The 16,612-nt window shown below is 37.0% G+C and overlaps 1 protein-coding gene across 8 annotated transcripts in view; it reads left to right on the top strand.

Annotated features, from left to right (window-relative positions):
* The first annotated feature begins 1,940 nt into the window (after positions 1 to 1,940).
* Positions 1,941 to 16,612, top strand: part of SMARCAD1 (SNF2 related chromatin remodeling ATPase with DExD box 1) — a 77,385-nt gene continuing 62,713 nt past the window's right edge. For 2 of the 8 annotated variants that reach the window (XM_072755649.1, XM_026015599.2), the window contains exons 1-2: positions 1,967 to 2,092; positions 2,743 to 2,945. In XM_072755649.1, coding sequence (XP_072611750.1) covers positions 2,762 to 2,945 — 184 coding nt within the window. In that variant the 5' untranslated portion in view covers positions 1,967 to 2,092; positions 2,743 to 2,761. Of the gene's footprint in view, positions 2,426 to 2,711; positions 2,946 to 16,612 lie in introns of all 8 variants that reach the window. The other 6 variants (XM_026015598.2, XM_072755648.1, XM_026015597.2 and 3 more) reach the window with 6 other exon arrangements.

The raw sequence follows: 16,612 nt of genomic DNA, 5'->3' as shown, positions 1-16,612 counted from the left end.
CCCACCCTTTGAACTGGGCAAGAGTTGTTCATGCACTGCACCTACTGCTTTACAGAACACAATCTGGCTTATTTCCTGCTATACCAAACCCCAAAGAGCAAGGAATCTGTGGGGCCAAAAAGACAGGTTCATTTTGAATCTGTCTTCAATTTTAGACAATGCATTTGAGTACTTGGTCTTTGAAATCTGTTCACACAGCTCCAAGAAGGCTGAGTGGCTTTACCCAGGTGCTTCTGGTGAGGGCCAACAGTGCTTCCAGTATCTAAATACTTTGACCCAACAGTAGTAAAAAAGCTCCTAGGCCCAAGAGGTGACAAAGCAGTGGACAAAATACAGGGTACCACGTTGAATTTGAATTTCAAACAGATAAATAAATTTTAATATGAGCAGGTTCTGAATATTGCATGGTACATATTTACACTAAAAAAGTATTATTTATATAAAATCCATATTTAACAAAACAGTCTTTTTTTTTTTTAACAATATAGAAACCCTAGGTGGGGTCATAGTTAGGCATTTGAGCTGGTGTCCATATACACAAGCACAATGGTATCAAACTGAATGGGAGAACATGATACAGGGAAGGCAGGATACAGGCACCAACCAATTTTTCTCGAACCATCCCCATTCTGTCTAATACAGGAATTCTAAATTCAACCTGGCTTTCCAGGTCATTTTCAAAATAGTACAATAAAATATATTTTATTTTTACATTTTTGTTAACTCTATTTACATTTCAATATTCATACATATGATGCATGGGTCTCCATTTTCATTCTTGCCCCAGCTGTAAAACGTCAAGGGGTTAACAGTGGGTTGCAGAAAATTACCTGAAGAGGTCAATGGTATCATCAACCACATTTAAAAGATAAGGAAACTAAGGCTTATAGAGGTTAAATACAATTTGCCCAAAGTCATTCAGCTAGTGGAATCCATTTTCAATGTTAGATCTCTCTGACTATAAAGCAAATATTCTTTTTTAAAATTACACGTACCGAATGGTGGGTGACTATAGTGAATACTGTATTGCATCTTTGAAAGTTGCCGAGAGCAGCTCTTAGAGCAAATATTCTCTGCCGCCAAAAATAATTTACTATGTATGTTGATACATTCTTTAATCCCATCAGGTAACAAGCATTCATAAAGCTGGTGCATTTCACAGGAACATCAAAAAAAGGTATAACGACATCACAATTGTTCAGGCTTTGATCCTGAATTTTATGGGTCTAGACGCTCAATTCTTTAACGTGCCCGCATTTGGTAACACTGTGGGTTCATACAATCATATGGTCCAGAACACTGATCTATATGATAGAAAGCGAATTCAAGTTTACAGTGACCAGTATTTGTGGTAGAACGACGATTTGCAGACATTTCTCTTTAAAGGAAACGCCAGCCAGAGAATCGAATCAAAACACAGAATCTTGTTTAGCCTAATGCTAGGACAAAAAAGGGTAAAATGCTCTTAAGGAAGTATTTCCATCAAGATAGGTGAATTGTCCCATTCCACTGTAAGAACAATCCAGCCAACAGTGGGGAGGCAGTTCATACGCTCTGAAGCTCAACAGTTTGCATCTACCTCACTATTTAAGATCTGCAGGCCCCAGTTTCCTAATTATGTAAAAAAAAAAAAAAAAAACAAAAAACAGGCTTCTTGTAAGGGTTGAGATTATTCACGTAAAACATGTAGCACAATGTTACCATCACACTTCTATACATCACACAGAATATTATGTTACAGTATGTCGAACGTTGTACGATTTGTTATTATTACGTTGTATTATTGTTCCACGTTACCACTGTCTCGGCAACCTGGAGACACAGGCCCTAAGCGCGCTTCCCAGGCGTAGAGGCGGGTACGAGTAACCATGGCAACAGCGCGCGCCGAGACATCTTCCGCTCGCGCGTCGCTGGGGAAGAAGGAAAAAAAAAAAAAAAAAAAAAGCCCAGGCTGCGTGTTGCGTCATCACCGCGCGCTCGTTTGGGCTCTCCGTGGTGTTTTGGGAGGTCCCGGCCCGGCTACCGTCGCCCCTCGCCAGGAATTATTTTTTTTGTTTCCACCTTTGTTACATCGCATCGAGCCTGCAAGCCTGTAAGTACTGAGGACAGAGAGGGCGAGCGCGGGAGCTTGGAAAGAGATGCCGCCGCACACTCCCCACCTCCGAGCCCTCCCCGTGCTTTCCTGATCCTATCAGCTTCCTCTCAGCTGGGATCGCGCCGCGTCAACTTCCGGGCGGGTGCCCGCCAGCTCGGCCTCCGCCGCTCCCCTCCTTTGGCCCCTTTGTGTCCCCGCAGTATCGAGGCGCGGGCCCCGGCACGTCCTTTCGCGAGGCGGGGAGCGCCGTAGTGCCGGGAGCCTCTCGCTGTGGGCGGGCGCGCGGCCCGCAGGGGGGTTAGAGCGGGGAACGTGCCTGCGCGTGCTGGGGTAAGAGGAGGTTGCACGAGGGTCAGCGTGTGGTTCGAGGGAGGCGGGGCGGGGCGGGGAGCGGGGCGACCGAGGGGAGTAGGAAGAGCAATGGAAATTTTTAAAAAGATATCCCCGTCCACCTTCTGGTTGCTGTGGCCTAACAATGAGGCGCAGCCATAACAGCCCTTCTGAGCCGCTGGCATGTTTGCGTGCTCTTCACTGCCTTGGGAATGACCTGCTGAGGCTTTGTATTTCGTATCGTCTTCTTGGCCTCTCTTTATTTGTTTATTTGTCTTTCCTGCAGATAGTCCACTTAAAAGCTCCTAATTCCACAGGGTGGTGGTTTCTACCAATATGAATCTTTTCAACTTGGACCGTTTTCGCTTTGAGAAAAGGAGTAAGATTGAGGAAGTGCCTGAAGCAGCCCCTCAGCCCTCCCAGCCTGGCCCTTCTTCACCCATTTCTCTTAGTGCCGAAGAGGAGAATGCTGAAGTTAGCAGGGCAGGCACACCTGATTCAGATATTACTGAAAAAACAGGTGAGTTACAATGTTGCAGATTGATGTAACACCAAGAGGTATTTTTTTTAAAAGATGAAAGGCAGAAGAGATTCTAGTATTTGCTCTCGATATCATTTTGATACAGTGTCTTCCACCTTACCTTTTAAAATATCATTTTGTGGCTGCCGTAGGCACCATGTACCATCAACTGAGCATCTATAGCTTCTTCAGTTTTTTTTTTTTTTTTAAAGATTTACTTATTTATTTGTTCATGATAGACACACACACACACAGAGAGGCAGAGACACAGGCAGAGAGAGAGAAGCAGGCTCCATGCAGGGAGCCCGACGCGGGACTCGATCCCGGATCTCCAGGATCAGGTCCTGGGCCTAAGGCAGGCGCTAAACCGCTGAGCCACCCAAGGATCCCCAGCTTCTCCAGTTTTAAATGAGTCCTTGGAATATGACCCAGTGATGGAAGGTGATATCTGAATTTAGGTCATCCTTAGGTTAGAATAGTTGCGACTGAAAGAAAAACTGGGTGATTCAGTCCAATGATGTAGACTTTGAGTCTATTATTTGGCCAGGTGTTTACATTCATTGCAGTATTTTTCCAAAAAAAATATTACTGACTTAATATGAACCAGACTTAAGGTGCCTGAAGACAACCTCTGAACAAATGAAGAGCAGATCACATTCAGATTTTGCTAGCACTTGACTTCCTGGAGACCGGTGTGCAAATGAATAATTGGTATTCTTCAAGGTTGAATGAACCATTTTTACCTCTTCATCAGATTGTCACAGACCATGAGATTTGAGAGGAAGCCAAAAATTAGCATTTCCATTTTAGTCTATGTTCTTTGAACAGTTAACAGGATATATTTGAACTCTTCTTATGTTTTAGGCACTGTTTTGAGTGCTTCACGTTCTCTCATTTAATTTGCACAGCAGTCCTGTAAGTTATCATCCACATTTTGCAGAATGAGACCCAGAGAGGTTAAGTTGTGAGGAATCTGATAGAACTGGAACTCAAATCCAAGCAGTCTAGTTCCTGAGTATAAACTTTTAATTGTTTATATTATGCAGTTTCTAATAAAGGGTGGAAGGAATATTACAACTTTTATTTTAATGTTTATTTTAGTGGTACCTTTTTTCTTTTTTCAAAACTCAGTTTATCCCAAGCAGCTTTTATATCGATGTGGCCCTGACAGGATTGGTAATACATATGTCATTATCCTTGGCATCTTATTAGCTAGTCTCCTATTTAACTGTAACGGCAGTAGTGATGGCAGACTCCCTACATGCTGTCATTTGAATAACATTTAAAAAATCATTGGCGGTAATTGGAACATGACGGACTGATTTGATAGGTTGAATTATGTGGTAATGAGGAGTCATAATTTTGCAAGGCTTTGTATGAAAGGTTCTGAACCTGTCCAGATTCTGTGGGGAACCACTGAAGCTTAGGACTGATGGCTCTTTGTTCATTCTTTTGATAGGTGATTACTTTGCATAACATGCTGTGGTTAATGTGCAGACATCCAGGTATTTTAATATTTTAACAGTAAATATAAGAATCTGTTTCTTATGTAGTTAAAGAGGGCTGGCAAGGCCAATGTGTAGGCATGGGATGTGAAGTCCATAGGAGTCTGCTGCATCATTTTAGTTAAATGGAACATTGGACACATTACTTAAAATCTGAGATTAATATTTTTTTCAGATGTAGAATAAAAAGCACTTTGTAAACTGGAACTCAATGGAATATTTGTCAATTTTAGTAATGTGAAATTCTTTTTTTTTTTTTTTTTTTAAGATTTTATTTATTCATGAAAGACACACAGAGAGAGGCAGAGACACAGGTAGAGGGAAAAAAGCAGGCTCCATGCAGGGAGCCTGACATGGGACTCAATCCTGGGACTCCAGGATCACGCCCTGGGCCCAAGGCACAGGGCAGGCGCTAAACTGCTGAGCCACCCAGGGAGTCTCAGTAATGTGAAATTCTTAATTGTCTCTTCCAATCAGAAGATCCTGCTGTACCTTTTTTTTTTTTTTTCCTATTTAAGGAGATTTTATTCATCTTTACTGGGATTTTTTTTCCTTTTATGTAAATTTCTCTTATAAACTGAGATTGTCTTTAGGAATCACATGGTTAGTCTTAATAACATTGGGAAATATGACTACAAGTGGTGAGAATTCATCCTACTAGGAATAGAGAGCTATGCTGTAAGAAAAGATGATTGTAGACGATACTGTGAATTTGGGAGAATCTTGAAAACAAAGACTAAGTTTTGATTTTACATTTAGTTACTGGAGATCCATTAAAGCCTTCTCAGAAGGGTAAAATGATGAAACAGTTTTGTTAAAAAAAAAAAAAACCTCGGTCTAGCAGTCTTCAGTACTGTACTTTGTTAGAGGGTAAGTTTTGAAGGGAGAGAATTCACTTAGGAAGTAGAAATAATGGTAGAGGTGGAGAAAAAAGATGAGAAATTTCAAAGAAAGGGCAGAGTTTTACAATGAAATGTGGGAGGAATGAGAGAAATAAGAATTTTAATTTAGGTAATTGAAAAAAGTGGTAGTTTTGTACATCAGAATAGGTATAAAGTACCCATCCTAACCCATTGGGCATGCCTTTAAAAATTCAAATAAGAATTAAATGACCTGTCTCCAATTTAGCATGTTAGAGAGGACCTAAGGCAACTTAACATAGGGATGGGGAATTCTGAATTGAGTGTTAGAGCTTGGGCCTGTATACAGGGTATGAAACTGAAGCTGGTTCAGGATCCAGACTAGATACAGAGATTAGGGAATCATTGGTGGGATATGATTTTGACCTTACTTCCTTTATTATCGTATGCCAACTTCTGCCATTGTGTAATAATGCTCTAACACTCAATAGAGTGTTAGGGTCTAAATCAGGTCTAAATCACCTATTTCTTAAATAGGATGGAAATTGTAAAAATTACTTGTAATGACTCTTTTAGCTTAACCCTTTTCATTTTACCAATATGAATTAAGATTTTATTTACTGCTACTCTCTCAATTACTGTGCCACAACCACACTTTTTCTTAAATATGCCAAGCACAGTGCAATCTTTCCCTTTTCTTCTTCTGCCTCCAAGACCCTTCCTGCTGACATGTGCATATGACTCTTAGCTTAGTGAAATATTTACTATCTTTAGAGGGCCTTCTCCTGATCACACTCTCTGGAATAGCAACAGCCCCCCCCCCCCCCCCCCCCGCACGCCACCAGCTTTACTTTTCTGTATTTTTCTATATAGTGTTTATTAGTATTTAATGTGATGTTATATATATTTGTGTCTGCCTTATTAGGTAAGACCCTCATGAACAGAGACTTTTTCCTATTCACCATTGCTCAAAGCAGTGACTGGCATGTAGTAGGTAAAAATGTGTTGAAGGAGTGTTGGGTGATAAGTGGGTGATACTAGAACTTTGTACAAATTTTTAAAAATATCTTTCCTCTTTAGGATCTTGAAACCATCTCACAGCCATCAGGCATTCTTCAGCCATGGTTGCTTGAAACTACTTTTGATGTAGGATGAACTTCCTTAATCCAGCCTTTGGATGTGAGGGCATAATTTAAATTATGGGCACCTCTCCTTCCTGGGCTTATTTTGCCCTGGTGGTGTCCAGAGTTATTAATGCTTATTGCTTGCTTACATGGATTTTTTTTGTTTGTTTGTTTTTTACTTTTTTGAAAGCATAGCAGGTTTCAAAGGAATAAAATAGCAGATGAGTGAGAGAAGACAGAGCTTATTTGCTTTATGCATAAAGGATAAAAAGAGCAAAGCTTGATTCTCAAGGAACACCAGGAAGAAGGGACATGTAAATATATATAGTTAAAATAGTACAATGTAATAATTCATGGGGGAAAATATTAAGCAGTGTAGAATCACAGTCCAATTTAGAAATGATTATTCTTCCTGGAAAGGATCAGGAAAAGTCACAAGGAGATGACTTTGAGTGGACCCTAAACAACCAATGCTTACTTGGTGAACAAGAGATGAAAATATACATTGCCTTGAAGGAGAGGTATGTCTGTGGGAAGGGGAGGTTATCTGTGAAAGAGGACTGCTCTAAAGCAGCCTAGATGAAACTGAGAAGATAGAAATGTAAACTGCTGGGCTGTGATGGACCTTTATATGCTATGCCAGGAAGGATGGCCTTTTTTGGGGCACAAACTAGAGAAAATTTTAGCATGGGAAGACCGTTGATGAAGTTGTTGAATTAGTTGAAGCCTAAATATAGGAAAATCATAGTAGAATAAAGGAGGCGTTTTAGTGAAGTTTTATATTTCAGTATTTTATGGTATTTGGTGATCAGTTAGTGAGTGGAGGGTTTAAAGATAACTCAGATGTTTATTGCTTAGACAGCTGGGTGGCACTGTCAACTGAAGTACATTTTGGAGAAAGATACTTAAACATGTTGAGTTCAATTCTGTTTCAGAAATGAGGTCTAGTAGAGGATTGAATATTAGGTTTGTAGCTGAGATGGTTGGAACCTGAGAAATCAACTTTGTGGGGGTTATCACCGTGGCAGTTAACAAATATCCCCAAGAAAGACATAGTAAAAAAAAAAAAAAAAAAAAAATATCAGTGTTTGGTGATGGACAAATGAAAGCAAACCAATAAAGATAATAAAGGATAACTTGAATAGTCATAGGAAACGATAGTATCCGGAAAGCTAAAGAAAGACAGTTCCAGTTTTATCGATAGGGAACAGTATCAAATACTATAGAGAAGTCTTACCAGATGACTTTCCTTTGAAATTACACGTTATTGTTGACCTTTAACAGTTTCAGTAGAAAGATAAGGAAGTGAAGACTAGTTTTTCAAGAAGGGAAAGAGAGAAACAGCTTGACAGTAAAGCAGCATCAAAGATGATGTTTCAGGCTTATTGAAAAGTGAGCATATTTTTTGGCCAAAGGGAAGAAGCTAGTGGAGAGGGAAAGGATGAAGGGAGGGGAGGTATCTGAAGACAGGCATTTAGGCCAGTGAGAACAGGAGTAAGCTGGACTATTGATTTTTGCAAAGGAATAGAGACATGTTTTACCTGGGGAGAAAAAGTGATAAAATAAAAATGATCAGTTTATTTTGAGGTTGGAATGGAGGAAAGTAATGCTTGATTAATTTCTTTCCTGAATGAAATAGATTCAGTCTCGGGGCACCTGGTTGGCTTGGATGGGGTGTCTGCCTTCGGCTCAGGTGGTGGTCCCAGGGTCCTGGGATTGAGTTCCGCATCAAAGTCTCCCTCTCCTTATGTCTCTGCCTCTCTCTCTGTGTCTCTCATGAATAAGTAAATAAAATCTTTAAATAAATAAATAGATTCAGTCTTCTAAAATGATTGCTGTTTCAGTGTGGTGGTCATATTGAGAGTAACAGTTAGATAAGTTAGATAAGTTAGGTAAGTTAGATAAGTTAGAATAAATTTTGAGAGTAACAGTTAGATAAGTTAGATAAGTGAGAATAAATTTTAAAATTATTCCATTTAATCAAAAAGATTTCAAAAGATTTCCAGAGAGCGCTGCTCTGTTATACAGGTTGTATGATCTTGAGTAAGACATCAGCATTTTTGGACTGGACTTCCTTTGCCTAGCTGTTCTCTGAAGTCCCTGCAAGCAGGAAAAGGTAAAAAACATCAAAGGTATGATCCTTTGAATAATGGAGCAGAATGTATCATTTTAGCATCATGATTCTGTAACCATTGGGTGATATCCAGGTTTTTTTAAAGATGTGTGTGGCCCATTGGGAATCATAACTTCATCTTCAGTTAGTTATTTTGGTTTCTTAATGTCTGCATGTGTTAGTTGACATGCAGTACTTGGTAGAAGGCTAAGTGCTGAATTATTATAATAGAAGACAGTACAATGTGTACTCATACTTAAGTAAAAATCTTAAGTACATTTTAAGTGTATACTTTCATCGGTGTTTCCTTTTTATTCTTCATGCTTAGCTATTTTTTTTTCTCAAAATGTATATTAAAAAAAGATGCAATATTGTATAATGAAGAATATTCTATAATCTTTTACTTTTGGTGTTTGTTTTCACATTTTTTTTCCTGTCTGTATATATTCCAGGTTTTTTTTTTTAATTTACATTATATTTATGCTATACCTTAATTTTTTTAAATGACTACAATGTCTTTTATATAATAATTCATGTAATTTCCTATTAATGGACATTGGTTGGGTTTTTTCTTCTTTTTTTTTTTAATTTTTATTTATTTATGATAGTCACACAGAGAGAGAGAGAGAGAGAGAGGCAGAGACACAGGCAGAGGGAGAAGCAGGCTCCATGCACTGGGAGCCCGACGTGGGATTCGATCCCGGGTCTCCAGGATCGCGCCCTGGGCCAAAGGCAGGCGCCAAACCGCTGCGCCATCCAGGGATCCCTTTTTTTTTTTTTTTTCCTGCTATCAAAAGAAGGCTGTAGTGACTATCCTTTTCACGGATATCTTAGCTTGTGTACAATCCAAAGAAAAATTCTTGGAAATGGAATTGTCAGTTTAGAGCAAATATTAGTAATATTTTAGTAATTGCTAAGTTACCATACACAGAAGTTTTACCACTTTGCACCAGACTACAGCTTGGTTTTTAGATGTCTGCTTTTTCATACTAGCCCAAAATACTGCACACCTTTTTTATCTTTACCAGGGAATTAAATTGTTTTACTTTTATTCTTTACTTTGGAAGTTAAGTGTTATTGTCATAAATATATTAGCCTTCTGGACTTTTTCTTTCTGTGTTTCTTTGTTTTTCTCTTTTTTCTGATAAATGATTTGTAAGTTTTTTATTTTTCTGATTCCTTGCTTGATGTTTGCCATAGAGAAATTTTACATTTTAATGAGGTCAATTTGTTTGATGGCTTCTAGGGGTTAGGTCCTGATCAGACAGGTATTCCTTACTATCACATTATAAATATTTTCATTAGTATTTTATTCTAGCACATCTGTGTTAATTTTATTTTTAATTGTAAAATATACATAAAATTTACCATCTTAATTATTAAGTATACAGATCATAGGAGTGTTAGATGCATTCACATTATTGTTCAGTTAATCTTCAGAACTTTTCGTCTTGCAGAAATGAAACTGTGTGCCCATTAAACACTTAACTCCTATCTCTAGCCTATGGCAACCACCATTGTACTTTCTGTCTAAATTTGACTACTCTAGGTACATAATACCTAGAAGTGGAATCATACAGGATTTGTCTTTTTGTGACTGGCTTATTTCCCTTTGCATTAAGTCTTTAAGGTTCATTCATTTTGTAGCATGTATCAGAATTTTCTTTTTAAGTCTGAAAAGCATTCTATTTTATGTACATAGTGCATTTTGTTTATCCATTCATCTGTGGACGGATACTTGGGTTGCTTTTACCTTTTGATTATTGTGACTGTTGTTGCTGTGAAATACACAAATATCTCTTTGGGACACTGCTGTCACTTCTTTAGGTTATTTACTTGGAAATGGAGTTGAAAAAAAAAAAAGGAAATGGAGTTGATAGATCATATAAGAAATGTTTTCCATTATTACGTACACCATTTTACTTTCCCACCAGCAGTACTCAAGAGTTCCGGTTTCTCCACATTCTTGCTAACACTTGTTACTTTCTTTTTTGTTTTTTTGTTTTGTTTTGATAACCAGACTAATGGATATGAGTCAGGTTTTGTGTTGATTTTTATTTTTTTATTTTTAATTTTTATATTTTTAAAATAATTTATTTATTCATGAGAGATACAGAGAGGGAGAGAGGCAGAAGAAGAAGCAGGCTCCATGCAGGGAGCTCGACGTGGGACTTGATCCCAGGTCTCCAGGATCAGGCCCTGGGCCGAAGGTGGCACTAAACTGCTGAGCCACCCGGGCTGCCTGATTTTTATTTTAATGTTAAATCTTACCTAGACTTTGTAAGGACTAAAGAAAGGATGATACAGTTTTCTCCTTTGCTCGTTGTTGCTTACTAGTCATTTGTTTCAGAATAGTTTTTTGATAAACCTTTTTTCTTCTATATGAATTATCAGTATAGTCTAAATTCTCATGTATATTTGCATCTAATGGGCCATTAATCTATTTCTCTAGTTTTATATTTGTTTACCCCATTATTTTAATTTTTGTTATGTTAAGGTGTATATATGATGGGTCTTAGGTTTTGAAGTGTTATTGTTTTTTTTTCCTCTTTACCTGAAAGTTCAAAGAAGTGGTTTCTATAGCTTTTTTTTTTCCTTTTTTAAATTTCCAAGTGGCTAAAATTTTGCTTCAGTGTTCTTATAACATTTACTTCTAATTTTATTGTTTTATGACTAGAGAATGTAGTCTACAGTGTTTCTCCTGTGGCTGATTTACTGAAGTTTTCTTTTTTTTTTTTTTTTTAAGATTTTATTTATTTATTCATGACAGACACAGAGAGAGGCAAAGACAGAGGCAGAGGGAGAAGCAGTCTCCATGCAGGAAGCCTAATGTAGGACTCCATCCCAGGGACTTGGGGATCACGCCCTGGGTCAAAGTCAGACGCTCAACCACCCAGGCGTCCCTGAAATTTTCTTTGTGGCCTAATTTACCATTAATTTCTGTAAAAATTCTAAGACTGCTTGGAAAGATAACAATCTATGTATAGTTTTAATTATATACAAAACAGCAGATGTATTTTATTTGTATATTTTTTTCAGACTGAATCACTTGTGTCATAAAGTCAGTTTCTTGGATTCTGACTAATTGTATACAACTGTTTTTTTAATAGAATAGGTTGAATAGAAAATTATCAAAGTATTATTGATAGTCTGAAACTTTTATTTCAGTTATATGTGTTTAATAATATGTTTATGATCATAATCTTTTTTTTTTTTTAAAGATTTTATTTATTCATGAGAGACAGAGAGAGGGAGAGAGAGAGAAGCAGAGACACAGGCAGAGGGAGAAGCAGGTTCCATGCAGGAAGCCCAATGTGGGACTTGATCCTGGGACTCAGGCAGGTGCTAAACCGCTGAGCCACTCAGGCATCCATTCCTATGATCGTAATCTAAAATGTGTCTTTTACAGTGGGTCCCAATCAAAAATGTTTGGAAAGCACTACTCTATATCTTAATTATTTTGTGCCGTCTCTTAAGAGCTTGGAGAAGAGAGTTAAAGCCTCATATTTGCCTCCTGAGTTTCTATCATGTCTTTGCAGTATTTGTCTATTATCTTTACTATGCAGTTAAGATACATATTTTTGTTGTAGATCTAGATTGTTATTAAAAAGTATCTCAAGTTTAATACTTTTAGTTTGTCCAGTAACAGTAGCATGGCTGTGTTTTTCTTTACATTTTTCACCCCCTTTTTTTTTTTGGCTTAAACCTAAGATGTCTCTTCTTTCTCATTTCATCTTTGAGTGATGTTTGAGACTACTCTTTAATCTTGTATTCAGTGTATTCTTGTCTTTTAGAGCTTTCATCAGAGAAAGAATTTGATTTATCTTTTAGAAGATACTAAAGGTATTTCTGTTTCTACTGTGACATTCAAATTAAGATTGCCCAGATTTTACTATTATTTTGGTTACCTTTTAATTTTGATTTTTTAAAAGATATTTAAAATTTATTTATTTATTTGTTTGTTTGTTTATTTGAGACACACACAGAGAGAGAGGCAGAGACATAGGCAGCAGGAGAGGCAGGCTTCAGCGGGAGAGGCAGACTCCCTGTGGGGAAGCCTGATGCGGGACTGGATCCTGGGACTTTGGGATCATGACCTGAGCCATCCAGGTTCCCCTATTTTGGGTTGGGTTACTTAGTATTCAAAGGAATTGCCTTGAAAGTTAGTTCCCATGTTAGAAAATTGAGCCATGTAGAGCAACACAACTAGAATAGCAGAAATGGCACAGTTTTGTAAGTCTTCAAGACAGATATAAAGGTTTATCTGTTTTCATTCTACTTTGGGACATAACTTTATGGGTTATCAAGTTAATTTAGAATACTTTAGTGTGAACTATTAATCTCCTAGCAATGATTTTTTTTTTTTGTTTTTGAGTGGCCCTTGATTTTGGACCCTTTGGAAAGGTGAAACCAGTATCAGACTTAAATGCTTCTTTTATTTTATGGTAGACTTAGATATGAGAATGGGTACAAGCGTACTGGAAAAATTTGGGATAAGATTGTCTTCTCTTGTGCATATCGTTAATGGGGAATATTTAGTTTGGAAAAACTCCCTGGAACCTTGGAGTCTACTTGCATATGCTAATGATGTAGGTTCCCATTACCTTTTTGGTAATGTCTCTAAAATATGATAGGTTTATTTGTGGGTTTTGTATGAAAGGATAAGCTGTTTTCCCTCATGTCCCTGTAGCATTTTGTTTATTCCTTTCTCATGGCACAAATCATATTTCATAACAGTTACTTGTGTACATGTCTGTTAGTTCTTAATATTTGTTTCTTTAGAGCAAGTTGAACTTTTTTTTTCTTTAATATTCCGAATCTACCTACTGGTTCAGTACCTTAAACACAGAAGGCAGTCAGCAAATGTCAGAATTAAAAGCCTTCATAATTGAGCATTTCACCATTCTTTAATTTGTTATTTTTCTGTTTGCTCCCTCTTTTGTGCTGCTGCTTAAAAGTGCTTGTTTGCCTTGGGACAAAAACCACCACTGCATCATTTTGGCCTTTGCCTTTTAGCTGTTTTTGCTGTTGCTCACTTCTGGAAATAGTCTAAACAAATCTAAGTATTAAGCACTATTCTAAATCTAGATCTAAATTATTGACTATATTGAAGAGTTGATGTATATATAAAGATTTTATTCATTTATTCATGACAGACACAGAGAGAGAGAGACAGAGACACAGACAGAGGGGGAAGCAGGCTCCACGCAGGGAGCCCGATGAGGGACTCGATCCCAGTTCCCCAGGATCATACCCCAGGCTGAAGGCAGCGCCAAACCGCTAGGCCACTGAGGCTGCCCGGAAAGTTAATTTTTTTATTTAAACAAGCTCTTACTGTGTCACATCAGTTTTCAAAGTGTGGTATGTGAACCTTTAGGATCCCTAAGGGCAAACTCCTTTCATAATAATACTAATATATGGGGTGCCTGGGTGGCTCAGCAGTTGAGCTGCCTTCAGCTCAGAGCATGATCCAGTGATCCTGGGTCCAGAATCGAGTCCCACCCTCATCGGGCTCCCTGTGAGGAGCCTGCTTCTCCCTTTGTCTCTCTCTCTGCCTCTCTCTCTCTCATGAATAAATAAATAAAATCTTTAAAAAAAATAAAGAATATACTAAGATATTACTTGCCTTTTTACTATGCTGTTGGTATAAAAGCAATGGTAGGTAAAACTACTGGTGCCTTAGCATGAATCAGTGCCAAGACTTCAAACTGTTGTAGTAGTTATTGTATTCCTAAGATTTTTTAAATGTCATTTTCACTTAAGAATGTTTTTTGATAAAGCAGTAAAAAAAAAATCTTTATTTTGGTAAATCTCAACTAAGCAGTGGGTTGCTTTTTAATACTTTATGAAACAAAATGTGAACCAGCCTTTGCTGCATACTGAAGTTTGTACGTACAGTGGTTATCTCAAGGGAAAGCACTTGAACAATTGCTTTCAGTTCTGATTTGAACTTGCCAGTTTTTTCACCAAACACCATTTTTACTTAAAAGAATGACAACCTGTAGTTAAGCAGACTTAGATATTTAGCAGACATTTTCTCAAAAATGGACAATGAAAAAAATTTAAAAATGGACAATGATACTAAGGAAATAACTGGCGGCATATATTGCTAGAGATAAAATTCCAGTTTTCAAAGGAAAGTTTGGATTTTGAACAGGGAGTTTGACGGTCTCTAGATATTTCAGGATCAATGGTGATATTAATAAATCTAACCTTTTGATAAAATATTATGAGATGTGTCAACATTTGGAAGATCTCCATCAGTCAGTGAGTGGGCCAGTATTTTCCAAATGACCACTGCACACAGTGTTACAAAATAATGCATGGTTTAAAAGATCCATTAAAATGCAAGATAGACCAATGGGTTTTTAACGTAGTAAAATGCAAAAATTTATTCGTATGGTTTCAGATTCCACATTGCAACCAACTTTTATAAAAAGTACCACCTGTCAAATTTGGGTTTTGTATCAAAGAATAATATCCACGGTATTGTTAAAAGGAACTATGAAAATGCTATTCCTTTCCTAACTGTGTAAGGCATAATCTTCATAAACTGAAACAGAACCAGTATATTACAAGAGATGAATTGCAGAAGCAGATAGAATCTGTCTTCTGTTAAACCAGAGATTTTTTGCAAATATAAAACAGTGTCACTCTTCTCATTAAATTGGGAGGAGGGGAATGGGAAGAGAAGATACAGTTTTCATAAAAATATTTGTTATTATGTAAACAATTTAAAGAAGTTTCTCAGTTTCTGCTTTCTAATATGGTAATATAAACATAACCAATGTAAGCGAAAGCTCTTTAGGGCCCTTTGTTTTTAAGAGTGCAAAAGGGTTCTGTGTTTGAGAAATGCTGTTGTATTGTAATCTTCCCTTATCTTCCATATTATCAAACTACTTCCTTGGTAGTCATTTACCAGTTGGGCTATGGGGATGCCACTTAGTTCAGAGCTGTATACATTTTTAAGGTAGATTTTTAGGTAGATAGGTGTGTATAATGTATATTTTATACAATGTACATCATATATAATACATTTTGTATATGAAGTGTATATATAATATGTATATTATGGTATATATTACATTACCAATAAAAGCTCTGAGTAATTGAGTACATGATGGAGAGTAGGTCAAACTTCTTTATTTTTTTTCCTGTCTCATTAACTAATCACGTTAAACATTAGCTTTAAAAATTGATGGCTTCATTGTATATTTTGTATTATAATCTATAAAATAAGAGGAAAGAAATTAGAGAAAATCAAAGATGAATATTTAATCAAGTTCAAGAAACTCAAGTTTTCCTAATACTTATTAACAGATTTTTTTAGGGCCCCACCCCCCCAGGCATTTAGGTATTTAAGTAGCTAATTTTCAAAAGATTATCATTTGCTTTGAATAAAGAGACTTTGAAGAAAAGCAGGCAATCCAAATCACTTTGTCTTAGCTCTTTGAAAATATAAGAAAGGACACTGCTTAACATGTGTAGCTGATATGCATTAGCTTTAGGTCAGATTTTTGATATAGTGAACATCTAGTTTTTAATTTTATGTATGATTTGTGATGCATCAGGAACACTGTAAAAGCAAAATATATGAGTTGGGCTGCAATCTTATTCACATAACTAACAGAATATGTGTCTTCATGTTTATGGCAGTAAATGTAGCTGTGATTTGTTCCAAATCACAGTTGTTTGATTGTGTTCCTCATCCAGGTTCTTCGCTCAACATTTATAAAATTATTCTTTGGGGGGGGGGGGAAGTGATATGCTTTTCAGTAGTGTTGATAGAACTTCATTATAGGAAGTAAAGAAATGTCATTTTAGTGCCCTCCAGGTAAATAGTAGTCATGTAGGCCTTGGTTAATGTTATTTACAAATATGGCTCATGAGCTTCAGTATAATGATTGCTATCATTTTGTGACATATTGGGGATGGCCTAAGAGTTTTTAGAGTGTAACGATTTGGACATTTACGCATGGATTTCAGATTTGTTACTTTTCTTATATGACTTTGGACAAGTGGCTTTACCTAAATTCATTTTGTCTATAAAATGGCGATACAAAGT

Source organism: Vulpes vulpes, chromosome 4 (genome assembly GCF_048418805.1).
Source record: "Vulpes vulpes isolate BD-2025 chromosome 4, VulVul3, whole genome shotgun sequence".
NCBI classification, from domain to species: Eukaryota; Metazoa; Chordata; class Mammalia; order Carnivora; family Canidae; genus Vulpes; species Vulpes vulpes.
Note: the sequence above shows the minus strand (reverse complement) of the source record. Positions and strands in the feature narration are given on the sequence as shown.